Source organism: Perca flavescens, chromosome 12 (assembly GCF_004354835.1).
Source record: "Perca flavescens isolate YP-PL-M2 chromosome 12, PFLA_1.0, whole genome shotgun sequence".
In the NCBI taxonomy this organism is placed as follows: Eukaryota; Metazoa; Chordata; class Actinopteri; order Perciformes; family Percidae; genus Perca; species Perca flavescens.
Genome location: NC_041342.1, coordinates 25,498,575 through 25,526,432, shown reverse-complemented (window position 1 = coordinate 25,526,432; position 27,858 = coordinate 25,498,575). Strand labels below are relative to the sequence as shown.

Below are 27,858 nucleotides of genomic sequence, written 5' to 3'. Positions count from 1 at the left end.
CTTAGTCCTGTCAGCTGTATATCGTAAACTGTTGAATTACAAAATGGTAAATAAAATCTATTTTAAAGATCAGTGCGCTGCAGTGTTCACGTGTTTTTCGTGATGTTCTTTATGCTTTCATACCACTCACAATGCATAACATGTTATATAATACATTTGATAATATATTACATTTACACAGTTGGAATGTCACAACTATGATTTTTATATACATATATATATATATACACACACACACACACACACACACAGTATCTCACAAAAGTGAGTACACTCCTCACATCTTAGTAAACATTTCATTATATCTTTTAATGGGACAACACTGAAGAAATTACACTTTGCTACAATGTAAAGTATTAAGTGTACAGCTTGTATAACAGTGTACATGTGCTGTCCCCTCAAAATAACTCAACACACAGCCATTAATGTCTAAACCGCTAGCAACAAAAGTGAGTACACCCCTATGTTAAATTCCCATAGAGTCGGGCAGATTTTTATTTTTAAAGGCCAGTTATTTCATGGATCCAGGATACTATGCATCCTGATGAAGTTCCCTTAGCCTTTGGAATTAAAATAGCCCCACATCATCACATACCCTTCACCATACCTAGAGATTGGCATGGGGTACTTTCCATAAAATCATCTCTCAATGCAAATCAAACCAGCTATTAGGCTAACCAACATAAAACCATGCCAATCTCTAGGTTCCCATTAATCCCATTAAAAGATATAATGAAATATTTACTAAAATGTGAGGGGTGTATTCACTTTTGTGAGATACTGTATATATATATATATATAGCTCTTTACTACTCATGCTATTGTTACACCAAGTTTTAGCCTGTCAGAGAATTTGGTTTTATCAGATAAGTAAGAAGTAACTAAACATGCAACACTTCCCCAGTAGACATGTTGTTGTTGTTTCCTGCTTGTGGTCCTGTTCATCCTGCTCTCAGTCAGGTCGACACTCGAAGTCCTGACTAAGTATTATAAAAGCTTTAAATATGACATGGCTGACACCTACGCGCTTCAGTTAAATGCCTCCATCAGGGTGTTGAAGTGAAATACAGACACTCATGTTAAATGGCACAAGGCATGCCACAAATGAGTTACAGGTGTGTCGATGGAAGCTAAGAGGAAGGCAGGGCTACAGGCATCACACAGGGGTGGAGGTAATAAATTACATTCCTACTCTCATTGCTGGGTTTTTTTGTACTTGTACTTTTTGTATATATTTTTTAATAATCTGCAATTTTACTTTTAGGCTACTTGAGTACTTTTTATTACCTGCCTAGAAATGTAATTGTTTGTGTGTGTGTGTGTGTGTGTGTGTGTGTGTGTGTGTGTGTGTGTGTGTGTGTGTGTGTGTGTGTGTGAGTGTGTGTGTGCGTGCATGCGTGTCGTGCGTGTGTGTTGTGTGCGTGACCCACTGGAGTCATCCTGACAGGTTTGGAACCACTACTCTAAACAATATGACAGACAACTAAAAAGGTGTACATTTTTAATGTACATTATTAACTTATCTCAACATGGTGCAGCACATCATTGGCACTTGTCTGCCCTACAGTATATACTGTATGTAAGTCAATGCTGAACTAGACAACACAAGGCAGCTACCATGTCATGTTATGACTTTCCCACTAGATGGGGCTGGAGAGGCAATTACCTGAAATGAAAAATCCATGAGCCGGTTTCTTGTGCAGGTTTATGTTAGTCCTATCTTTCAGGTTTAGACTGATACAAATAGGCTTTCAATATTTATAAGCTGCTTTCAATGATAATCAGTAATTTGTGCTAATAATCAATGTGCATGTTTTCACATGCACATTTTTGTTTAAACAATTAAGTGAAACAAAATATCTGGAAAAAAAAAAATCATCCATTGCATCAGCACTGGATAATGGATTTTAAACCAATACTCCAGGTTCAAATCCAATACTATACCTACAAGGTTATTACTACTACAGTCTATAAGGTATAGGTAATATAATATAAAGTGTTTTTTGTGCAACAACCTTTATTTGACCATTCAGAAAGCAGCTAAACAAATACCATGTTTTTCCCCCCAACTTAAGCTGTAAAGCTAATATAAATACATATATCTGCCACAACATAATGAAGAGATTTTGTTTGTGGAGAAGGTGAATGTTTATTGCAACTTAGAATACAACAGTATGGGGGAAACATGATGATTTAGTTATCGCTATGAGGTCTAAGTCATTGTTTTCCAATCTTTGGGTTGCCTGGTTTCCTTGTGTAATAATGCTTGTATAACCTCAACCCTGTGATGCACAATCAAGCTATAGACATAATTGTTTTCAGGTCAACCTGAGCTATCAGGATATGTATGCTGCAGGGATGTCACATCAACGTGTAAATTATTATATGACTATAAATACAAAAGAAAACCTAAGCGGAAATTGAATCTTACAGAAATGTGTAACGCGTTTATCCAAAAAGTTAGTTGTGCCATCTCCATTTCCTGTCTGCTATGAGACATCAGGAAGCCAAATCCCACTCATTTACACATTCAGGGCTGCCTGAGTGACCTGAAGCTCTGCTCTGAGAATGTATTTATTTATAACATTTATGCTGTATATCATTATTTTGGATCATTTGTTCTGTGTTTAGTATCTGTAGCAGCGAATTAACACAGTCAGGAAAAGTGGCAGCATCTCCAACATTGTGGATGAAAACACCAAAGAAGAAGACGATAGTCAGGAAGAAAGCCTCTGATTAGTCAACACACTCACCTGACAAAATTCTGGGATTCAAGATGGCTGGGGTAAACAGTAACAGTGGATTTATCGCTCCTAAATAATGTTGCAAAGTTTTTGAGAAGACGTTGCAGTTCAAGGCTGAATTACAGAGCTTCTGGCAATGCAGAGATATCAAACATTTTGTAACTTGATTTATGGATTCATACTTATGGATTTATTGTAACAAAGACACTGTAACTCCATGCTGGATTCAAAAGTTTAGGGAAGGCCAATAATCGCATGGAAGACCTTGAAATGGCGCATTTCTCTGCTTCTAAACAAAAAAAGTAAGTCTCTGCACTGTATTGAACTGGAGATATTGAATATGACATAAGAGGTTATTTAGAGTTATGAGAGCCTTTTGTCTACACTGAATAAAAAATTACAATTTACAAGTGTAGCAGCTGTGACTTAGTTGTCAAAGTATAACAACCTATCTGAATGCATCATTCAGTGCATTTACTTCTGGGCTGATTATCACACACGTGAATGTGCACAGTAAGTTTTGGGTGGTGCTGGATCAAAGGTCCGGGTGTCACCAAAAACATTAGCATTTACCCAACCATTAATCTTCACAAAAGATTTCATGCAAATCTGGCTTGATTTAGATTTCAAGATACCTTGTCATAAACCAAGGTGAAGGTCAAGAAGAAATGCCCACCTGATGGGGGGTAAGAGGGGGTCAGGGGCGTCACCAACATCTTAAGGAATCTTTGATTGTGGCAGATGAATATTGATGCTAAATTCCATGGCAAAAAAATTGACAGTATGCGCCTTTTATGTATTATCAAGTGGAATCAGAAGAGGGCAGCATGACTGTGGATATAAGGACCACCAGACTCTTTTACAGCCAGAGCTACTCCAGCCAAGCCATTTTATTACTGGGCCTTAACATCCATCATGGGTGCCACCAGGTTACAGAATTAAGCTACATAATGAACACAGATAAATGTCAATGGCTTGTTAAGTGGTTACACAACAAACACAACACTTCTTATTATCGTGGTTAGCTTGCTGTTTTTCCAGTTACGTAAAGTCTGCAATCAGTTACACAATCACATCAGCTAGAACAGGTTTTGGGGAATAGGAAACAACAAGACATGAATAGTCACCCCTCATGGTATAGCAGTTGAATTATAAGTACTGATGCAAACAGTAACAGACTGAGGGCAGTTGTGGAGGTTGTAACTGTTGATTCTAATCCTTGTTTGCAGTCCATGTTGTCCTCAGAGCAACACTGCGGTGGAATGGTATAGCCATTTTGTCAGGGGTGGCTTAAGGACATTTCCTAGACTGGACTCACCTTTTATTACAGAAAGCAATTTTCCTGCCTGGGGTGGGGGTGGGGGGCGTTGTTGCATTTAGTTTGAAAGGTGACTCCAGTTGTAGGAACCCAACATTTCTAGTTTCCAGAGCTAAACAGTCAGCACTCAAGGTCACAGCGAGCAAGCTGTTGCTTCTGTCGACTATAATAATATTATTTGTATATTTTTGTTGCAAAATAGCATTTATGACTTTGATACTGTGTTTTACAGCAGGGTTTGGAGGTTTACCAGTGTTTACCAGAGGGGTGTGTGTGTGTGTGTGTGTGTGTGTGTGTGTGTGTGGGGGGGGGGGGGGGGTGTAAGGGAGTACTACAACATTTTAGTAATGCACTTTAAAGTTTGAGAACTTGAAAGAGTCAGATATACTGTCAAAAAGACTGAGCTAGTGCTGAAACGGTTGGTTGATTAACAGATCATTAATCTGTAACACTTTTGATTAATGGTTTAAGTCATTTATCTAACAAAAGTGCCTTACACTCTCTGGTTCCAGCTTTAATGTAAGGATTTGCTACTTTTCTTGGTTTCATTACATTTATAACTTTGTTTTATATCCAGTAGCGGTTTTTGGCACGGGCAAAGCGGGCAGCCACCCGGGGCGGCATTTTTTCATGACACATGGGGGGGCGGCACGAGCACTTAAAAAAAAAAATCCTCGAAGCGGTTTTCTACTGTATTATCTATCATTTCACCATGCGGGGAATTGGCAAATTGGCGCCCCTGCTTGCTGAGAAGGTAGCCTACTGTGCACACTGCACAGAGAAGCTGTGAGAAGGGGAAAGGGGAGGGGGAGCGGGGAACAGTTCACCTCTGGGTCGAACCATAGAAGGTTAAATAGATCCTGTTGCTCTGGACGGAGACCAGTGAAGGATATTAGAAGCACCTTTCCAGTGAGGGCTGAGCGTTACTGCGCAGCCTTCAACTGAGCTCGAAGACGTAAATGTGACGTGAGCAACCTGTCTGAAAGTTGGAAGTCTTCTGGTAGCTGTGACAAGAGAAATCTCAATCATTCCCAATCTTTCAGAGACTGAGAGCGTAGGTATATGTTAGTAGATAACATAGGCACAGGCTAATTGTTGCCAACTAAAATGCTAGTTAACATTAGTAATTAAACCTAAACAGCTCATGTAAGTTGAAACTGCCTGCAAGCTTCTCCTGTACTATACGGTAATTGCTCTATTATGTGACAGTAAGTCGCGTGGTTATGACACAATTGTTAGCCTATTTTTACAAAAATGTCTGCTACGGAGCCATTACAAGGTAATTTAGACACTTCAGATGTAAAGTTATTCGCTGTCAAAGTGTCTAAAGTTGATCAAGTCATACCTGAGGTCAACCATGTCCCAGGAACGGCTCACTGGCCTTTTCTGTCAGTATCAATCATTCAATAGGGGAGCAGATTTCATACGATAACATCATTGATGATTTTGCAACTCGAAGGGGGTCTCGTCCTGGGTGTAATTCAATATAGAACCGCCACTGTTTATATCATCGTACATTTATTTTTGCTTCATTCAATGGTGCAGTGTGGATCTTTCAGCAGTCATTACCATTCATCACCAACACAGACACACCATTCTTTCCATTCCACAGACAAAATGTGAACTTTGTTCCAACATAATGCAGAATTTGCTTTGTTGGCTTAGCTAAATGTTCGGCCGCGAGCCTGTCAGTAACCCAGCAATTGCTTTGCCACTGTGCATTTCTCTTCAGATTACCAAAGGATAGTAGAAGATGTCAGCTGTTAAATTGAAGGCAAATGGTTTCTGGAGCGATCTAACAACACTGACTTTCTTTAATTAACACAGCGCTGCCTTTGCCAAGGTTTTCACAACATGACTATCTCTGCAATAACAATTAGCAAGCTAATTCCTTTTTTCCTGAAGGGTGACTCTGCATTTCTTCTATAAAATCAAGAACAGTGTGTGTTTGTTTTTACAGCTGGTAAACAGTTATACTAATGCTTACTGAAAATACAGTGGGGAAATAGGTTCTCTTGGCACGTTACTTACTTTTCATTTCCACAGGTGCAAAGTCGGTTACCATGCCGCCTTGTTGATGCCAGAACGGGGTGAAAATTAAACCTTTACATTTTCTGTCTTTTAAACCAAAATTATGTATTTCTTTCATGTAAAGAAAGAGAAAATGTACTTTTATCCAACATAAATCAATTTGAGTTTGGAGGAAAAACTGAATATTAGACTAAATTGCTTAATTTGCCAGACTTATCAATTCAAATTTAGTTTTAGAAATTATCTTGAAGACAAGAGCTTACTCTCAGATAAAAATGTACATGTCACAAAGCGACTTACAATTGCTATATATGTCAGAGGTTGCACGCCTCTGGAGCAACTAGGGGTTAAGTGTCTTGCTCAGGGACACATAGATTGATGTATCGTAGTGGGAATTGAACCCAGGTCTCTCACATCAAAGGAATGTGTCATATCCACTGCGCCATCACCACCGCTGCCAAAATGTATCCCTCACTCTACATTTGAGAAATGAATGTCTCTGTATAAGTTGACTACTGTTAAGGTAAATTTCATTACACAGGAGATGTGAACCAGTGGGGATAAAAGAGTTGATCAGACTTCCCCAGTCAGCAACTCTCTTTACCCTTCACATTGCCTGGGTGTAGTGCTGTCATGCCCACATTGACTGATTTGGATCAGTGGGTCCTGAGAATTTGTCTTGACTGCAGAAGGTTGGGGAAACAGACCGTTCATCACCTTAATGGAAGAGTATTGATTATGGTGCAGAAGCACGATACCCTTCTGCAATAGTAATGGAGTTTCAGAGAAGTCACAGATGAAAAGGAATCAGGGGATATCCAGGTAGAGGGAGACACCATTGCCTTGATTGTTGTTATTACCTTGTTATCTGTTGGGATGTGCCTGTGCCTGCACCTTTTTGACTCTTTAATGTGTCCAAATAGAGAAAATCAAAGCACACAATATTAAAGGATCCGTTCACCACATCACAAAAAAAAATGATACCCATCTCTGAGCTATCATCCCAATACAATCTAAATAGATGGAATTGTGTTTAAAAACACAACACTGGACAAATAATGACCTTATAAAATTCATATAGCTAAGAGCAGCATTATAATTCATTTGGAGTCAGGTGCGTGGTCACCTGTAAATCCAAAAACTCCCCTTTTATGTTTTGGTCACCAACTCATGAAGAAGTATCCCTCTTTGGCTGCAAAATGTTTTATTATGTTCACCAACTAGTCGCTAACTTTTTGGTTGATGAGAACCAAGTTGCAGGCTAGAAAACCAAAACAATGAGCTTAAAGATGCTAAAATGCTCCTTAAAGCTGTGTAGAGCTACAAAGATGAGTTGATAGCTCACCAACACAGGATCGTTACAATTATGTCCATATTGGAAAAATTCTAAATATGTCCAATGCCTACATTGAGAGCCAATGCGGGACGTATTGTGCCCTGTAAAAAGCCAGATGGTAAGGGTGTGGAGGTTGGGTTGTGGATGTGCATTTAGTAAGACCAGCTTTCATGCATTAGAGTGAAGTTTGTGTCCCATTACAAACCTACATTTCTTGTATTGCCTGTAACCATGATTGCAACCTAAACCAAGTGTGTTTTAGTTGCCCAACTTAAAACCTACTCTCCCCTTAACTAAGCTTTTTTAGTAGCCAAGCCCAAACTATAACATAACCTCAAGAAAGGAACCCTAACCATACCTTAACCATAGTTCATTTGTTTAATAATGGTACCTGTGATCTTTTACTAACCTTAGAGCGGCTACAAGCCAAATCTTTATAGTAGGCTAATAATATATCAAATGGCAGTGTGAAAGGGGTTGCTTGTGTGATGAACCTACAGATGATTATCGCCTGAATCTACAGCTCCCCTCAGCTTTGAAGTTTTATAGCGCGTTTCAGCTCATTGTTTAAGAGTGCTTATAATACAGATAAATAAATGACATTAATGTTGTTGAAGGTGTAAACATGGCTTGGTTGCTAAGAGCTGATATTGCAGAAAGCAAGAATTTTATAAACATTGGCATTGGCTATAATATAAAACAAAACAAATTGTGGGCATTCAACGTAATTCGAGTTTTGGTAGAATCGTCCAATATTGATGTTCTTGTCTGTTGATTAGATTGTAGTTCATCACATGCACTGTATGTACAGTCTTTGGTCCGTCACTATGAGCAACCCCTTTCACATTACACATAGTCATGTCATCCATTAATATAACAAAATTGATTTGTGCAGCTTTAAAGAAAGGCAACATCTCTCTCCAGTGTTGCCTAGATATTCCATGGAACACACTGTCAATGGTTTCATGCTATTTCTTTGGTAGAAAGTAGTTCCAGTGAAAGGTTGAGGTTGAATTTTTTTTAAATAATTTTTCAATCCTGTGAGCACCACAGATCAAATTCCATTAATCTTATCTCATCATTGTATTGGGTTGGGAGCAGAAATTTTAGAGACAAAACTAAAAAACTTAGTACAAAAAGTAAGGAAATTTGTGTTTGGTACATTATTATTGGTAATGATGCTTCTTGGCAATAAATCTCATACCTGTTTAGTTCCCTTTCAAATGGTGCCCCATTTGTTAGGAACATGCATTTGTGGGATGAGCAGCAGCGCTGAGTATGTGGGTTTTGCCCATGAAAAATTTGCCAAATGCTGGTTGAAGAATGGGATGCTATCCCACAGCAGTGTGTGACCAGCATGAGGAGGAGGTGCCAGGCTGTTGTGGCTGTGTATGGTTCTTCCACACGCTACTGAGGCTCCTGTTTGGGAAATGAATAAATTGTTAAATTGCCAATATGTCTTGTTTCGTCAAACTTCAATCATCCAATCCACCAAACACCAAACGACTCAATGGCAGAATAAGCTGTTTGGCATTGGCAGAGAAGATTTGGCAAATTTTTCATGGGCGCAACCCACATATGCATGTTCCTTACAAATGGGGCACCATTTGAAAGGGAACTAAACAGGCTTTGCAACAGTATAAGATTTATTGCCAAAAAGCATTGTTACCACAGAGAAATAATCTACCAAACACAAATGTCCTTACTTTTTGTGCTACGTTAAATACCATTATAGGAAATCAGAAAACATGTATTTTTGTTATTTGAATTAACCTAGCCTTTTGATCTACGAGTGTTTTCGCAATACCCACCGTTGTTTATTTGATGAGAATGCCCTTGGAATTATCTGATGGGAACATGGCTTTTCTCCACAGATCAGTGTAATCCCTTTATTCTGTGATCTCACATGTCAAAATCACTGACAGCTGTCAAGGTGTGAGGGCCAAGGCAAGGGATGATGGACAACAGACTCATCCACTGTGTGTGTGTGTGTGTGTGTGTGTGTGTGTGTGTGTGCGTGTGCGTGTGCATGTGTGTGTGTGTGCACGTGTGCATGTGTGCGTGCGTGTGTGTGTGCGCGGGTGTGCAAGTGAGCGTATGGCCTAATAACATAAATCTCTCTAAGCCTTCATCCGGCTGTATCTGACAATCTCCCTCAGTGATTAGTGGAACAAATGTCTGCCTGTCGCATTACAGCTGTTGTTTTGGCGGCCATTTGTAAAGCTTACATGTCCTGCATGCTTTTCATTGGGAGATCATCTTATTACACGGTGTGTGTGTGTGTGTGTGTGTGTGTGTTTTAACTTTAAATCACTGTTATCTCCCCAGCATCTGGCTGTGCATGTTATTGATTCTTACCCATGTAGACCAAATCACAAACAAAAAAGGCGACACCTGGGTTTTTCTTTTTTCACATTTATATGGAAATTGTGTTCATTCATATTGCTCAATAAAGTATGTAAATAGGAATTATACTGCCCTGTTGGTGGTTTAGTCCATATCGCTCAATCTCCATCTGTCTGTGAATTAAGTCGTCAAAGTTTATCTTTGCCTGTCATTTTGGAAATGGCTCAAACCAGTCAATTTTAGTTTACAAAGAGATGGAGGATTCATTCACAATTATATTTCTTACAATGACAATGAGGTATATGTCTCTCTATTCAAGTTTCTTTTACATTCTGGGATTCCAGGAAAAAAATATTTTTTTCTACTACCTGGACAATAAAAAAACCACACAGCAACAAAGAGACACATCATTTCAATGTTAGAGGTGGTACAATTCTCTATACTGTAGCACGGCTGCATCCAACGTGTTCACTTTTTGATACAGAGCTGTTTTCATTTACAAGGCAAGTTGAGAAAGAGAACATTCCTAATTACTTTATCCCTGTGGGAGTAGCTGCAAAGGCATTTTATACACACACACACACACACACACACACACACACACACACACACACACACACACACACACACACACACACACACACACACACACACACACAGATGCAGCCCAGAGAAACTCAGTCTTCTAAGGTTGGCCCCAGAGCAGCACTAATGGAACGGTGACTTGTTCAAGTGCACAGTGTGGTGAGTGGGTGTAGGGTACTGATATTCCTGCAGATCTGGGGATTCAAACTGGCAACCATGACAATATAAGCCCAACAGTCTCTGGCTGTTTAATAGGGTTTTTTTGTTTTTTATGGCTGGAAAACACAACTTGTTAGCAAAGTTTATGGACCAATTTATGTGCAAATAAACAGTAGATGGGGCTTTGCATGCATACAAATAGCCTGTGTGATGTATTCAACATTGGTTGCTTTTCCTGTCAGCTAAAAAGGGAGAGTTAACAGCAGGATGAGAGGAAAGATGGTGAAAGGAGCCCTCTGCCCTAACAGACATTTGAGTGTGATGTTAATTTTCCTGATGTGGGTCGAAAAAAGGCTCATGCTGACCTAGAGGGGGTAGGAGGAGATCATTAAAATCCGAGCTCAAACACACGTATACACACACTGCTCGCTCAGCATCACAAAGACATGTAATTAGACACAAACTAATGTACCTGCTCAGATATCGGAACCTTTGCAGTTACGCTCATGCACATGCGCGCAGGCCTTAATTAAGTGATGCTAAATGTGGGTCAGCACGGTTTTAACCACTGTGGTGTGTGATTAGTGTGTGATCAAGTCATCATCAGAGGGACATGCACGGAGTGCACGTGCACGTAACTTCTTTGATTCTCAACCACTTGTACCCGAGGGAGTACTTCAGCAGTCGCCAGGGGGTAGACTCAACTTATTAAAATAGAAATTACTTTTAGATAAGAAGGAAATATCCACATGTTGAGTCATGTGTTACACCTGAACACAGGGCAAGGAACCGTATTTGGTAACTTCATCTAACATTCATTTAAACTAGCGTCCTCGTGCCTCTCCGTGAGGTCGTATAAACACATTGATTTATCACAGCCAATCAGCAAAGATCAAGCGACTTCAAAGACATTCACCCCATGGCACCTGACCAATCAGGAGTTGTCCGGCGCCTTTCTAACTTCAGTGACGTTCATGGTTTTGGAAAGTAAAGAAACACGATATTGCATACGCCTACAATTGTTATGCTTATCTTCTCTAGGGGAGAATGGGGGCGGTTGCAACACTTTTTACATTTCCTTCAGTTTCTCAGCAACCGTTTGTATTAGAAAAAATTATATATTAAACCCATATATGTCACCTACTTACCCATACTGCTGCAACATGTGTACATATGATAATTTGTACTTAAATGCACCCTGAAAAATGTTGCAACTGGCCCCACATTTTTCCGAGGTACTTTCTGAGTACAGAGGGGCGTTGCAACAGTCATTTAGATGTAATAAAACTCATACTTTGGCATAATTATTCAAATATTTTTTTAGTTTATTTGAGACTAGTTATCAAACCACTGAATTGCCTTTTATATCAATTTTATCTAATTGTCATTATTGTTGTCATGAGGGACAGTTGCAACTGTCCCACCCCCTGGCAGCCATCTTAAAACTAGCGATGCTAGCTTAACACATTAGCTTAAACACATTGTACCTAAGTCTGTTAAGAGCTAAGAAACTGCACATTCAAACTATATAACGATAAAGATCAATACTTAAACAGTTTAGACAGTATGACAAAAAATCTGGTCTTCAAAAAAAGTTACTTTTTCACCTTGAATTTCAGTTCTCCCATAAGGAACGATGGCATGTGGCTGTTAACTTCCAGAAAGATGGAGGGGGCCTACTGAGCATGTGCATTAGGAGTTTCATGACTCTAGCTCATTCCTGATTGGAGAAATCAGCAATGTTGCAACTGCCACACGTTGCAACTGTCCCCACTCTCCCCCTACTATACGATATGGGCCATGATTGCACAAATCCCTCTTTGGAAAGGCCCTGGTGTTAGCTAACATGTCGGGGGAAAAAACACAAAACCTGACTAGCAATGTGGAGATATTGGAGATTACGTGAATTATTTATTTATTTATTTATTTATTTATTATACAAAGACACTGTAATTCCATGATGGATTAAAACGCTTCTGGATGGCCTACATGGAGGACCTCATTGAAACGGAGCACGTCTCTTCTAAACGAAATAGTAAGTATCTGCACTGGATTGACCTGGAGATATTAAATATGACATAATACCTGTGAGCTCAGATAGGTGAAAGCGTTGACAGCTAGCTAAAAGACAAACATGTTAGGCATACACCGTTAAAAACGGTGTCTGTTAATGTAGCTGCCTACCTAACTCTTTTAACTGTTAATCCTCTTTTTAATGCTGGCTATTTTGTTAGAATTAACGTAGCCTATAAATAGCCTAGTTGAAGTAACTATATGTATGGGATAAATAGTTAAAATGGTTAGCTCAAAGTATTCAGTTAAAATAGTCGTCTAAAAGTCATGTATGGATAAATGGTTGAAATGTCCAGCTTCTACAGTAGCCTACCACTCTTGAGGGCAAACTTGAACAAACCACCGTAAAAATATTACAGTTGTATTTAACAAAGCATTTCAATGTTACACATGCTGAACAGTCAGCAACGGGGGCCCTAAAAGTGCTGTAAAATAGATTGTAACCTCTGCTCATATTCATCCTCTCTGCCACAGCCAGTTATGAACTGTAGCCTCCTGCTCTGACTGAGCAGTATGGTTTTGCTGGATATTGAAGGGCCACGGTTCAGCTTGAATTCACTTGCCCTTGGTTGGACAGAAATGGCACTTTTTCAACTCGGTCCCTTCGCACTTTTCCACACTTCTGTTCTGCCTGCCATTGCCACTGTAGTGGCAGAGCGTGGAGGATCACATATTCACGCCCGTAACCTTTCATAATAAAAGACAAGGCCGCTGTCCGTGGTGCTGAAATCCCTCCGCTTCTCCTCAAATGTGTTGTCACACATTTAAAGTGTCGCTGTTTATCATGGTTTATTTAGCGGCGGAAATTGCACTTAAAGTTAAGTGCAACCGTCGGTGCCAGGACCAGCTTTGAAAGTAAATGAACGAGAATAAAAACACCCCCACTACCTCCTCTCTCTCTTTCTCTCTAATGCACAGAGAGAGAGAGAGAGAGAGAGAGAGAGAGAGAGAGAGAGAGAGAGAGAGAGAGAGAGAGAGAGAGAGAGAGAAAGGAGGGGGGGAGCGAGTCAAGTCAAGCAGGGATAATTAAAGGAGTCGGTCACTATTGGAACATAGCATCCGCGTTGAGGGAAAAGGCAAGGAAAAGGGGAAACGAATCAAAGCCGCATAACAATATCAGAGGGGGAGATAAGAGTTTAAATCGACCTCGATCAGCGCTGACGTCCAGCGTTGGCAGATGCGAGCAGTTTGCTCCGGCTCTCGGCATTCAATTACAATGGACGAGCTCAGCCTGTGCGGACTCTAAATCGCTGCCCAGTCAGGACCGAGTGAAAAAAAGCGAGCGGAGGGAGGCAAACAATGCTCTGGCTCATTTATTTGCAGTGATTTGAAGTGGGGTTCATCTTTTCTTTCTTTTTTTTATTGAATTTGTTTTAATTCCAAGTCGCTCGAGCAAGTGTGGAGACTGCTGCCAAGATCAAGTCCACGCACGCAGGGAAAACGGTAGGTTGCAGTTGTGTGCTGAGGGATATAGGCTGCGTTTATAGTTATACAGAGGTTCTCAAATGTTGTTTGTCAGGGACCCCGGTTATGTTTAATTTAGGTTCAGGGACTCACATTTGATGTGAATGTAATCCCAAAAACCACATGAAGGAATATTGTTTTTGTTATGTATTTTTAAGTAGATCGGTCTGCCGTGTACTTTGGGAGATTATAGTATGAGAGTGGAACAAAATATGTGTTTTGTATGAACGATTATGTCATGTTGAAAGAAGTTAAAGTGAAATGAAATATTATTTGACACTGAGGGAGCCCTGAAGGCACTCAAATCACAAATTGAGTCATCATTGCCCCAGTAGCACATTCCCTTATGTTAATATTAATAGTTAATACACTGCCAGTATTGGTCCAAAATTGAGTCTACCCTTATTAACATGAATGGAGGGGACGAAATATTAGAAACACCCATCAAGTATAATGTAAAACAATAGAACAACAGCACTACTACTAGTACTACAAATTATTGGTCACTGCTGCAGACTAGCACATCTCCTTAATGGTATTATGCGATGCAGATAGTGAATAGTCTAGTACAATCTCATGCAATCCAGTACAACAGCCCTGCTATAACGTTTAGCTTAGCGTAGCTCATAATGTTCCATTGACATTATCGGAAATGTGTACATTCAATTATATGTTTATTACTGAGGTCATAGTCAAAGATGGTGTTGTACTGGTTTTTAATTTTGTCATTTTCGTCATTTACATACATGAGAGTATAATAACAACATCAATGCAAAAACATAATTGGGCTAATACCTTAATGAAAGTGGGATTTGAGGCAGAGCAGTTGCATTGGACAGCATTTGACTCTACAGGTGTACCTAATAAAGTGGACACTGAGTGCATTAGTATATAATTCAACAGCATCACAAACTGTATTATCAAGTTGAATCTCTAAAACAACAAAAACTCAACATTATAACTATCTGGACTGTTAGATTCATTGCATTGCTATTGTTTAATACTGCATTAGTTTTGGCGAGGGGTATCTAATAAACTGGCAACTGATATCTACTTTATATTCTGTAACACAAACTAACCACCCATGCTGTTCTGTTGTTGTTCATTGGTCTTGCTGATTCTCTCATAAACACAGAATTTAAAATCTGATTAACAAATGTGTCACAGCAGGGATCCGTTACTTATAGTTTGTCCCATCATGCCGCAGTACAACAGCACTAAAACAGCTGTCTTAATCCCAGAATACAATTTAGAGACTAACTATAGCAATTTCACTGCAGAGCCACTATGTATTCAAATCGCATGGAAATATTAAAGTGATATTGTTGTAATGGGAAAGAAATGAAGCATAATAAGATCACTGCTGATCACAGCACACACCCTGTAGGAATATGGCATGGATATTACAGTGACACCAAGAGAGACACCAGGAGCGCAGTGTGATAACATCACTACAAGCTTATTGTTACATACAATCTGTCCCAGGAAGACGGTTATGTTTTCCTAATTCTGACTTCTGAGTGTTTCTTCCTTGATGTCAGATTTTTAATGCATGTCCCCCTGGTTAATTGCTATTCCACGCATGAAGCAGCGTGGAGCCAAACAGGGAGGCCTCTAAATAGGACCTCGTTTGTTTAACTCCGAGGGTGGGGCATCTCTCTTGTGTGGACAGATTCGTACAGACAAGTTGACTTATTACGCCTCTAGAGATCTTTTATTTTTCATTGGCTACTGTCTGCCAGACAATGATGACTGAAATCTCTCTTGGCTGTAATTGCATAGCACCCCCAATCATGGCCTGAGTTAAAAACGATACGGGCGAATGGCAAAGATCAGCCGAAATAAGAAGTGCAAGAGAAAAAAGCTGATTACTTTTACATTTTCATTATTTCCCATCTATATGCCAGACTTCACAGATAACACAATATAGGCATGCCAGAGTGTTATTTGACAAACATCTGACATCCATCACTTGCAGTCAGCAGATGCTGTCACTTCCATGGCAACAAAGAAACTAATTTATGAGGATTCAATGACTGCTTCTGCAGACGCTACTGCACACCCAATATTACTAAAACGCAATATAGTGGGATGATAAGCAATCGTTATTGTAGCATTGCAAAGCATTCATTTCCTTTTTGGATGCACACACAGTCCCACACACACTGTTGAGTAATACCTTCACTTTCAACTGAACTGCCACAAAAAGGAGTAATATTTATAATTCAGATTCACCCATCTGGAACATTGGGGGAAGCACAATGATTCAACATCTTAATAGAAAACAAAATCAAATACAAATTCATTCACGTGAAGATGGAAGGGATGGTTCTGCTTCTCAATAGAGAAGGATGTGACTCCACTCCATCCATCTTCCAACCTGTCTGATCTCATCCATCCATCACAATGTGAAACAAAACTACTGAGCAACATTTAAATGTGATTGGTGGGTGTCTGTGCGTGTCCACTTTTTCTTCCCTCATTACCACACATTCCCACTCCTCCAGTCAGAGACATAAAAATGGGTGAACGGTAGTGGGGATGAAAACAGATTGATAAAAATTGAGGAAAAGAAATGTAAAAAGCAAACCATTCATTCTGTGCTGGCATAATCTACTGCTTCATAAATTCTGCAGCCTGTCAGATGAAGCTGCTGTGAGTGAAATTGCCCTGATCGATACCATCAACCAACCTTGACAATTAGAATGGACAGTGTGCATGTGTGAGAGACAGATAGAGATTACAGAAAACTGGCATTTAAAAAGGAGCAACACAAGAAATCATGAGAAAACACAGGAGGAAGTGTCAGACAGGTGAGGTTGATACGGAGAGTCATTGAAATGGGAAAAGCAAAAAAAAGTGATAGTTATATTTCAAAAGGCGACACCATGTATGAACTTGCTGCCAGTGTGTTTACTAAATGCCTGAATACAATGAGTGACATAGACACACATACAGAAACAGACCATGGTTGATTGGTTTTCTCAAAGATTTCCAAATGTATTACTTTAATAGTTTGACATTTTGTGATAATATGTTTATTCGCCTTGCCAGTGATCCTGCTCACTTATCTTTTTTTTTTTTTTTTTTAAAGAATATTTTTGGGCTTTTCCGCCTTTAATGGATAGGACAGCTAGGTAAGAAAGGGGAGAGAGAGAGAGGGGGAAGAAATGCAGGAAATCGTCACAGGTCGGACTCAAACCCTGGACCTTCTGCGTCGAGGCATAAGCCTCTCAGTATATGTGCGCCTGCTCTACCCACTAAGTCAACCCGGCCACCCGCTCTCATATCTTAAAGGTTAATATGAAGCTAGAGCCAGCAGTTGGTTAGCTTAGCTTAGTTTAGCTTAGCATAGGATAAAGACTGGAAACAGGGGCAAACAGCTAGCCTGGCTCTGTCCAAAGGTAATACAATCCTCCTAAGATTCCACTCTGGTTGGCTGGCAACCTCTAGGAGACAACAAGTATATATATATATATATATATATATATATATATATATATATATATATATATATATATATATATATATATATATATATATATAATATTTATAAAATATTCCTTACAAGACTCCAGGAAGTCACTGCACAGAATCCGAAATACAAACCCCTGTAAAACACACTTTTACACACTTTTTTTGTACAGATTAAACAAACAAGACAAATGGGTTGATTAATTAGCTTTAGAGTTGCTACTAGGTTGGAGTCAGGCCAGCTGTTTCCCCATTTCCAACCTTTATGCTAAGCTAACTGGAAACTGGTTGTAGCTGTATTAATAATGTAGTTAGAAAATCTTATTAACTTGTTAATGAACGCATTTAGTCCTGATCTTCTGCAGCCCGTTTCCAAAGGATAAACAAAAATAAATGGAGTCCAATCAGTCAAAAGCGATTTTTCATAACATGGCAACCCAAAACCTTTCCTTAATAATGGCTCATAACTGTAAGTAAATTGTACCTTATTTTGTGTTATTAGTTTTATCTGTATAAATACATTCCTGTGCAAATCAATATGATTTTTGTGCATAATACTTAATAGTTGTTTTGAAGTCATACCTTTTTTACACAGCTTTTGCAACATTGCCTCCGTTTAGTCATGCAGATAAAGAACTGGAGGATTTTAGAGGAAAGAAAGCCCAGAATACCAAAAAAGGTCATGTGGCTGGAAGAGGGTTACAATCTCTATTTAGGCTTTGAGCAATGATGATGTGAAGTTACAATCACCCTTCCAGTGAAAGCATAAAAGTAAATCTTGTGTGGAAAATGGATATTGATTATGCAGTCGTACAGTTGCCATTGTGCTTTTAGTTCTCAATTATCAGTCACAAATCAGACTGCAAGAATTCCAACACAAAAAAGCGTTGAACCTTAATAGACAATATGTGTTCATTATTAATCATTCTACTCATGGTTGGAGTAACCCTGCTGCCTTTCACTGTGTATGAAGTAGAAAGTGTGACTGGTAGCTTTAGCCTGTAAAGCATCATATTGCCCCAGACAAAATCTGAGTTTCTGGGTTGCTTTGAACCTTTGTGCAGTTTATATCAATAGCCTTTGAGCTTTTCAGCTGGCCAGCTTACATTACCAACAAGTCTCTGCATTGCAGACTGACCTGTCACGGCAGTTTATCATGTGAACTCTTAAAAAGCAAAGATTTTTCAAGTTTGTTTAAGTACAGAGAGATGGAGTGAGGTTTTTAGACCAAATGCTCCGCTGTGAGAAGTGGCAGAGTGCTGCCACTTCTCAAGAGGGTGTTTCTTCTTGAGGTAGCCTGACAGTGAGCCGCACGCATGCATGCACGCATGCATGCACGCACGCACGCACGCACGCACGCACGCACGCACGCACGCACGCACGCACACACACACACACACACACAAACACACACACATTGCATCTAAGCAATAAGAAACATGCGATTATTTACTTTGTTTCTCTTCAACACAGACATTCGCAAATGCAATCCCAAATCCCTACCCATGACATCTGCTTTCATAATGAAAATCAATGGCTGCGGAGACCAGCTGGACAGAGCAGTAGTGGCAAAATAAAGAAATCAATGCAGGCTTATTAACAGAGCAGAGCTTCCTTTACCGCTGACACAAAAATGTGTGTGTGTTTGTGTGTTTGTGTGTGTGTGTGTGTGTGTGTGTGTGTGTGTGTGTGTGTGGCTGCCAGTTCGTATCTGACTATGTGTGAATTGATGATGGTGGCTGCTGGTTGTAGGCAGGATGTGCAAGTGCATGATCATGTGTGTGTCTGCCAGTCAGAGTGTCCCTGAATGTTGGTGGCTAGTGTACAAGTGCTACTTTGTAGGCGTGCTTTGCATGTTTATAAGCGTGTGTGTGTGTGTGTGTGTGTGTGTGTGTGTGTGTGTGTTTGTGTGCAGGGTTGAGACTATCGCTCAAAGTCAGTGTGTTACTCTTGGGTTAGTGCCACAGTGTTCTCCCCGTGCCTTGGCCTCAGTCTATTTGTAGACAAAAGGATGCTCTGAGACAAATGATTTAGCACCTGTCAGTCAGCGCAGAAGGACGAGAGATGAGAAAAGAAAGAGGTCAGAGATGGGGGGAAAGGGAAAATGATGGAGGATTTCAGAAAAACCAAGAAGGAAGGAGAGATGAAAAGAGGGTGAAGGGGAAAGGAGAGGAAAAAGTTCATGCAGGAGAAAGAGAGTTGGATGAAAGGAGAATTTACGATTTAGCTTGGGGTCATCACATAGCTCAAGGTCCTGTGAGCAATTTTCCCTTTCCGGGAAATGACAGCTTCTATTTCTGTGGAGTTGTTTGCCTAACACCAGCTTACAGGAACTGTGTCTGGCCTTCGGGCCCGCGAGCAGACCTCATCACAAGGGTAACCATAACAACGGATGAGGCCGACCTGCACCATTGGCAGCACAGGGATGTGAACTTTACTTCTGCCTCTAGCCCTCTGACTGTCTGCTGCACCTCCGAAAATAAGAGAAGATCATAACAGCGCTATGCGGTGAATCTTCTGTGCTGTTAACATTTGGCCGGCCAGACTAGGATTGTTCGACAGAGGATAATCTGTTTGGGATGTGAAAACAAAGCGCAATGTCAAGAAGAACACAATTGTAATTTCAGAAATGCCCAAACAGACAAACTCCTAGTTGCTCTGGAGTCCAGTGCAAAATAATGTTTGCAGAGAGCAGTGAGTGGATGCATGTTCGGAGGTTGATGCTGATAGCGAATGCTGAACAGGCTTGTGTTGACTGCTGTCTGGCCTGGCAGGTCTTTCCAGCTGCTCTCATTTAACACTTAGATCTATGTACACAACATTATGTTCAAATCATCCTATGTACACATCTTTAAACGGTCAACAGAGATTTATTGCTGACCTTGTTTTTTTTTACGGCAAACAAAGCAGCCCCCTTTATGAAAACGTTGACAGTGCTGAGAGCGGCTTAGCTAACAAGCATCTGATTGTGCAGATTACACATGTTCCGCACAGGATTACTGAGACTGAAATGAACAAATTGACCTCTTACCACTGAAATCCCACATCAGCATGACAAAAGATGAGAGTCAGGGCAAACTCAATCTGAATTGGGGGACTTATACTGTAAGACAAGTTGCAGTATTATTTAAAGAAACCTCTCCCCGAATGTTTTATTTTTGTTGTTGCCTTCTTTCTGTTTACAGACCCTGATAACTCCGTAGGGGATCCTCGTCTCTACATTTCATCAGCCTTGTCCTAACACCTAATGCGTGGCATGATTGCCGCTCAGTAACACTGCAGTGAGCAGAGAAATACATAAGCTATTTTTTCTACCTGGCAGGGTGCCATTTGGATTGATGTTGGGCTCATATTGTAACAACAAATACACGGCTGTGCATCCTGCTCTGTGTGTATTCTTAGCCGAGGGCAGGCGAGTGTCTTCCTCTTCTGACACTTTTCAAGCAAGTCAAAGCTTTTTTTTTTAAAGTCATCTCACTGTGAGAAGTAAAAGAACCTCAATGACAGACCAAGGCCTTATTCAAAATTCAATTTTTGTGCTCTCTCTCCCCAACAATGGAAGTATATAATTTCTCTCCACGCTTGTTTGGGGAGCTCTGGAGAGGAAATGGCATGCTTTTGTTAATAAGTGTCTCTCTGTTTTTGCTGAAAGAAGACGATTGAACAGCTTATGTGGGTCACATTGTATTAAGCTTGCTGGCTATCCGCGTAAATGCGCTCTAAATCAAACATGCAATATTAAAATCCAGTTCATTCATTTGCTTAATAATGCAGAGTGGCTACACTGAGAATTACTTCTCATTCACTGAAACAGTGATCCTAGTGCTTTTGCACTTAGGCAGTAAATTACTGGTCTGGATTATAATAGTACAAATGAGACACGCTTGATATCAATCTGACAGAACATTTCAAACACCCTGCAAACTGAATATTTAACAGTCACAGTGGATTTCAGGCACAGCACCCTTTCATCACTTATCTGTAATGAGAGCTGTGTGCACTCTAATTCTAACAATTAATAAACTAGATGATCTGCAAATCATTCCGAGTGAAATGTAAATGCTATCAATTATCTGTCTGGGTGATTCTGCAATCTTAAGTAAACTAGAAATTTCAAAATCAGACAGACTTAATGGGATACGGAAAGACGGGCCGGGGTGCACATGAATGTTTTATAACAATGTGAGACTTTAGATTGGATCAATGAGATGTCTGATTCTCTACTGGATGAAGATTCTCTCGAACGAGGCAGGCGCCTCAGCTAGCACAATAAATCTACTCACTGTCACTGGAGCAGAATGACAGGCTCAGTGTGACATTTCAACATGTACTTTATCTCCAACCCTGCAGTATCTTCATGCGATCTGCCGCAGATGAGCTATTATGAACACTGCTGGGCTACATGATATTGGATGTCCAACGCGAAACTGTGGCGCGGAACAATAAATCCCTTCTGGGCTGTATAGAAATAAAAAAAAAATAAGAAAGTGTACAGATCAGTTGCTCAGTGATGGGTTTATATCAAAGGAAGATATTGCTGCAAGGTGCAGCAAGCAGCCAGGGCTGATTTTTTGATCAGATGATTACAGCTTGTTGCCACTTTAAGTTTGCTCTGAGAAAGTAAATGTGGTTTCTGAGATTATAGGGGTCAAAATGGAGCCTCTGTCTCTTTAATGCACATTTTTGTGTGTGTGTGTGTGTGTGTGTGTGTGTGTGTGTGTGTGTGTGTGTCTTTTTAAGACAAAGAGAGAGAGAGACAGAAATAGAGGGAGTGTGAGTGTGTTTGTGCATGCATTAAAAAGACAAGAGAGAGGTCCTTGAGGCAACCTGCACATCTTTTATCACATCTTTAATTAATTGAAGCCCATAATAGAAGCTGCTGCAATTCCACTGAATAGACACAGTTGAAAGGAAAACAGGAGGGGATAAGGAGGTACTTTAATGTTCCCATGCTTTTTTCTTTAATCAATCTTCCCTTGCCATTTCACAGTCATCTGCATATTCAACATTATCTGCAGCTACTGTCAATCTTTGCTTTGTGGATGAAATACGTTACCGTGAAGAAAAAAAGATTTGTTGTTGTAACTGAGTTTAGTGATTTGTTCTCGTCTCTTCCTCTGCCTTCTCTCTCCAGGTTTTGTCTCTGAAGGTCTAACGTAAAACCGCCATGGTCCTCTTTTGGTTCTCCAGTGTCGTCCTAATCATCGTGGCCCTCATCCCTCGACCGTCTGCGGGATGCCCCGCTGGCTGTCGCTGCTACAGCCTCACAGTGGAGTGCGGATCTCTTGGGACCAAAGAAATCCCACAGGATGTCCCCTCTGTCACCGAGGTCAGTTGGCAAACTGACAATAAGTTAGGGCATTAGCTGCCAGTGCATTGCAGCTCCCCCCCCTCTCCCGCATCAGTGGTTTTGCATCAGTTGACTCCCTCTCTGATCCATTCTTATTACCCCGAAATGATTGTGCTTAATCAATTCGCTGTGACCCTCTTTGATGTAAGCCTGAGGGAGGGGTTACGCTGTTGGCTGTGTAATTATTCATTCTGCTCGGAAAGTGACTCTTGCACCAAGATGCTTAACATTACACCGTCTTTTCCTCTTGGGTTCAGGCCCCCCAACATTATTGTAGCTCATGAATATTAATGAAAAGCATGTCCCGCGTAAATTGATTCATTAACCTCAATCAGCAGGTCTATCTCGTCGATCGCACTTCACCTCGTGGCCCGTGTTTGCTTCTTTGAAAACATCACCAATGAATGCACATTGGAAATCAAGACAGCCATGCATTGTGGGCTAAGCACACACTCTAGTGTAGCTCCAATCACTCAAACATTCTTTGTTTGCTGACAAGGTCTGTGTTCTGCAGCATTTGGCAAAATAACTCAACCACGAAGAATGCTGCACAACCCACATTATCAGAGTCATTATTATCACAATCCGGAACTAGCTCATTCCACATTGTTTGTGTTGCCTACATTAACATATATCCAAAGCGCTGCACAGCCCCATGCAGATAGATCTAATGGAGGCCCTGCTAATGTAATTTCTCCTCATGGTTAATACATGTTTCTACTCAGTGAGCATAGCAACAGGCCATGCTCACTCTCTTGTACATAACAGAACACCAATTCAAACATCACTTCCCCTCCTCTGTGTCTCTAATGTAATCAGTTTGTGATCACTCTACTAATTTGATTTACCGTGTCTCAGACCATATTCCTGCAGGACAACGCTATAGTGCAGATTCGTCTTCAGGACCTGACTCGCCTTGGCAGCCTCCATTACCTCTACCTTCAGAATAATAGCATCTCAGCTCTGGAGCCCGGGGCATTTCTCAGCCAGGGGCAGCTGCTGGAGCTGGCCCTCAATGGCAACCTCATCCACCTGGTCACCCCAGACATGTTTCGGGGATTGGAGCACCTCCGGATCCTGTACCTCGCCGGGAACCAGATCACTAGAGTGCAGGACTACACTTTCAGGGGACTGCAGGTTGGAGAGCTGAGATAAAGGGATGGATGGATGGAAGGATGAAAGGATGCAATGTTTAATGCTCATTTTGTTTTAAGCATTCCAAAAACATTAACCCTAAAATAAAAAATGCTTCAGTTTTGCCAGCAAAGCCAAAGCTATTCCAGTATGGGATGCCTTTTAAATAGAATGACGTCTGCAACTGTAAATCCAATTCATGACAACATGACTGACTAATTCCTTACAGTAATACCGTACAGACTGAGTCGGGTCGAATTTCTTTTCATTTCTTTTCCTCCTCCTTTAACATTTTCCTTCCTCTGATGTCTTTTTGCCGTCTGCAGCGTCTGCAGGAACTCCACCTGCAGGAAAACAGCATAGAGCTGCTAGCGGAGCAAGCTCTGTCTGGCTTGTCATCTCTGGCCCTGCTAGACCTCAGCAGAAATCACCTCCGTACCCTGGGAGCCTCGTCCCTCAAACCGCTCGTGAGCCTGCAGGTGCTCCGTGTCACAGGTAGGCAGAGCGGATACAAAATACCACATTGCGTCGACTGTTACATGATATAATCCTCCAAGATTAAATTTGTCTTCAAAATGTCTTGAAAAATGCTTTCATACCACAATATTGAAGAAGTGACACTGCTCGAGAATGGACTGCTATAGCCACGACCTGCAGGCTTATGTCAATGAACATTAAGTGCACTTCAACATGTTTTGCATATCAAAGGGTTCCATCCAACTGTAAAACTAAACCTAAATGAGAAAAAAAAACCTCAAAGACACAATTTTAAATAATAAATCAAAGGAACATTGTCTACAAAAGGGACCTCCTATCCAGGGCAATTAGTCCTGCAATGGGCACCAGAGGAGCTCAAACTAAATTCAAATTATTACAAGCAAAATAAATGTATTTACCAAACAATATCACCTCAAGGTCAATTTAGCACCTCTTCTGGAGTTTTCAACCCTATCACATGATCTTCAGTAGTTGGAGTTTGTTCAGCTCTCATGGAATTGTAGATCTTCAAATTTCCAATTCTTCTGAGCACTCTAGGAATATGTCATCCATGTTGGCTAAAACGTTGGGGTTCAAAGTTAATACTTCACCTTGGGAACCAATTGCAATCAGCCGATGAAGTTTGCTCAGTTTTCATGGAATTGTAGATTTGTTCTGTTCTGGTTCTTTAAGGGATTCTCTGCCATATTGGCTTAAAAGTTGGGCTTTTGAAGTTTGTTCTTGTTCTTGGAAACAACAGTTGACAAAACCATACACTTTGGTCTACCTTGTGCTCTTCCATTCCTAACCTCCAGAGAACCCATGGCGTTGTGATTGTGCTCTGGGCTGGCTGAGAACCTGGATCAGTGAAGACGGACAGCGTCTGTTGAGCTCTGCCGAACAGCGTCGGCTGATGTGCTCTGAACCGCCTCGCCTCTCCCACCTCAGCCTGGTGGAGGTGGCTCCCAACAGCCTGGTCTGCATCCCCCCTGTGGTGCAGCTCGAGTCCAGCCACCTGACTGTGCGACTGGGGGAGAGCCTCAGAGTCTCCTGCCAGGCTTCGGGATACCCTCAGCCTCAGGTGACCTGGAAGAAAGCCTTGCATGGCAAGGCCCAGTTATCACCTCGAGGCTTGGTTCAAGAGCTGGGACCCAATGGTGAGCTCTTCAGGCCTGGAGCTGGAGGAATGGTGACAGCCTTGCCCAGCAGTGGAGGGATCAAGATTGGGGGTGTTGGAGGAATCCAGGGACTTGTGCGTGGGACTGAGGAGGGCGGCGAGAGGGACAGCTTTGATCCAGACATGGGCAGCGGCATGCTGTTCCTCAGCAATGTGACTGTAGCGCATGCTGGGCGCTACGAGTGTGAAGCCTGGAACCCTGGTGGTGTTGCCAGAGTTACCTTTCATCTGGCTGTCAACGTGTCTTCTTCATATTCATCCCAGTTCTGGCCTCGTTTGAACACGCACTCCTTTGTTTCCTCTTCATCTAACTCCTTCTATCAGCCAGAGGTTCTGGATGTTAGCCAGGAGCTGCTCTACGAACAGGACAGCATGGACTTCTATGCTCTTGGCCCTGCTACACAGACCGCCATTGCTGTTGGCATCTCCTTGCTGGCACTCACTGTCATTCTCCTCTTGATTATGATCTACACTCGTCACCAACAGTACCGCAAAGAAGAAGGCGGCTCCTACTGTACCAGCAAGGAAGAGAGCATCCTCTATGTGAACGACTACTCAGACGGACCCACCACATTTGCGCAGCTGGAGGAGTACCGCGATGACCACGGACACGAGATGTACGTACTCAACAGAACCCAGCCTGTCCTGGGCTCCACTTCATCCAGGTGTCCCATGATGAGTGGGTTTGTCCAGCAGAAGGGTATGAAGGAGGCCCTCCTGGACCACGAAATGGTGCAGACACTGACCAGATCAGGGGGAATGGGGCTTCGCAGAAACCCAGCAGATGGAGGCGAGGGACCCTTAACAACAGACCCAGAGGAGCTCTTCCTCAGTCAGAGTCTCCTCTTCGGATCTCAGGTTGCCTACGAGATCCACTGCTAAGGGGTTTGAATTGTGTGCTAAATCAAACACAATATGTTGATGGACTTAATTAAAGACATGGAAAGGAAATCACTTTGGTGCAATGATTTGAAGCATCATATTATTTTGTGGGACTCCAAAATAGGGGAAAGTTAGTTGTGGCTGGGGGAAACCTGGATCACAATCAGCCTCTCAGAGATCCTCATCTAATTGATTGTATGACATTAAGCTGGATCAGAGGGGTGAACTTTAATATATAGGGAAAGTAACAACTGAAACATACCTGTCTTCTCCAAATCAACCCTTTAGAGATAATTAGTGGTTAACTTTATCTGAAATAGTTTGTTTGAAAGTTCATCTCAATCCTCACAAAAGAGGCTTAGACTGTGCTGTCAACTAACAAACATTTAACCAGTGAGTCATATTTTGTACTCTTCTTTAGGTTTTGTTTTGTGTTTTGTCAGTGTTTTGTGTAAATATAATGAAGTTCATTTTCACTGTGAAGTGCAGATGTCTTGTGGACCTTGTTGCAGACCCCATTAGAAGTAGACCTAAACCGTTCCTCTTACTGAAACTACATTGTTATTACCCATATGTGTGTGGGCGTGGGTGGGTGGTTTTGTTTAAAGAGGTTCATTTCAAATGCAGCAAAGTCTGTTTGTTTTTTTACATTTCTACCATAGCATTGTATTTCTGATGGAATTAACATTTCTATTGTCTGAAATGGAATCTTTGGTGGAATTAATTACATTAACATCCAACCCGTTCTCATTCCGAACTCGTAAAATAAGTACGTTTGGGCAGTGTCTGATGCGACGAAAAAGGCACCCTTCGGCGTATTTGTGTAACGTACAGGGGAGAGCCGCAGATGGGTAAAACACCGGACTTTCACTAAGGAGACTCGGGTTCGCGCCCAGCATGTGGCGTTGTGTTTCCCGGCTTTTGAGGCGTCCTTTCCCCGTTGTTTTTACCTCCGCGATTCCGTTTCACCCGCGGCCGTTTCCCGGCTTCACTTGCGGCCGTTTCCCGGCTTTTGAGGCGTCCTTTCCCCTTGCAATAGTGGCGACCAAGCACGTTTACATGAGACGCTAAAGGAGACTTTTAACATCAATAAGAACGAAAAAGGCTCCTGACCGAACGTCCTTATTTTACGAGTTGGGTGTGAGAATGTGTAACATCCGTCTGTAACAACCACTCCAATGTGAATATTGTACATTTTGTCTTCTACATAATAAAATGTATTTTAAAAAATTCAGTGCTTCTTTTCTTACAAGGAAAACCCTTCAACCCATGACGTGGTGGGTGAAAGATGTTTTTATAGAGACTGTG

At 41.2% G+C, this 27,858-nt stretch overlaps 1 protein-coding gene across 1 annotated transcript; it reads left to right on the top strand.

Annotated features, from left to right (window-relative positions):
- Positions 1-13,979: 13,979 nt before the first annotated feature.
- On the top strand, positions 13,980-26,550 carry lrrc24 (leucine rich repeat containing 24). The gene is made up of 5 exons (XM_028594340.1): positions 13,980-14,035; positions 22,665-22,859; positions 23,739-24,017; positions 24,341-24,509; positions 25,307-26,550. Exons 2-5 carry the CDS (start codon positions 22,698-22,700, stop codon positions 26,548-26,550), a joined length of 1,854 nt encoding a protein of 617 aa, XP_028450141.1. The 5' UTR covers positions 13,980-14,035; positions 22,665-22,697.
- Positions 26,551-27,858: the final 1,308 nt, after the last annotated feature.

Bases quoted from the DNA above. Each gene is read 5' to 3' on its own strand.
- lrrc24 (XM_028594340.1), top strand. From the start codon at position 22,698: ATGGTCCTCTTTTGGTTCTCCAGTGTCGTCCTAATCATCGTGGCCCTC. The intron at 22,860-23,738 runs GTCAGTTGGCAA...ACCGTGTCTCAG, and splicing joins ATGTCCCCTCTGTCACCGAG to ACCATATTCCTGCAGGACAA. The intron at 24,510-25,306 runs GTAGGCAGAGCG...CCTAACCTCCAG, and splicing joins GCAGGTGCTCCGTGTCACAG to AGAACCCATGGCGTTGTGAT.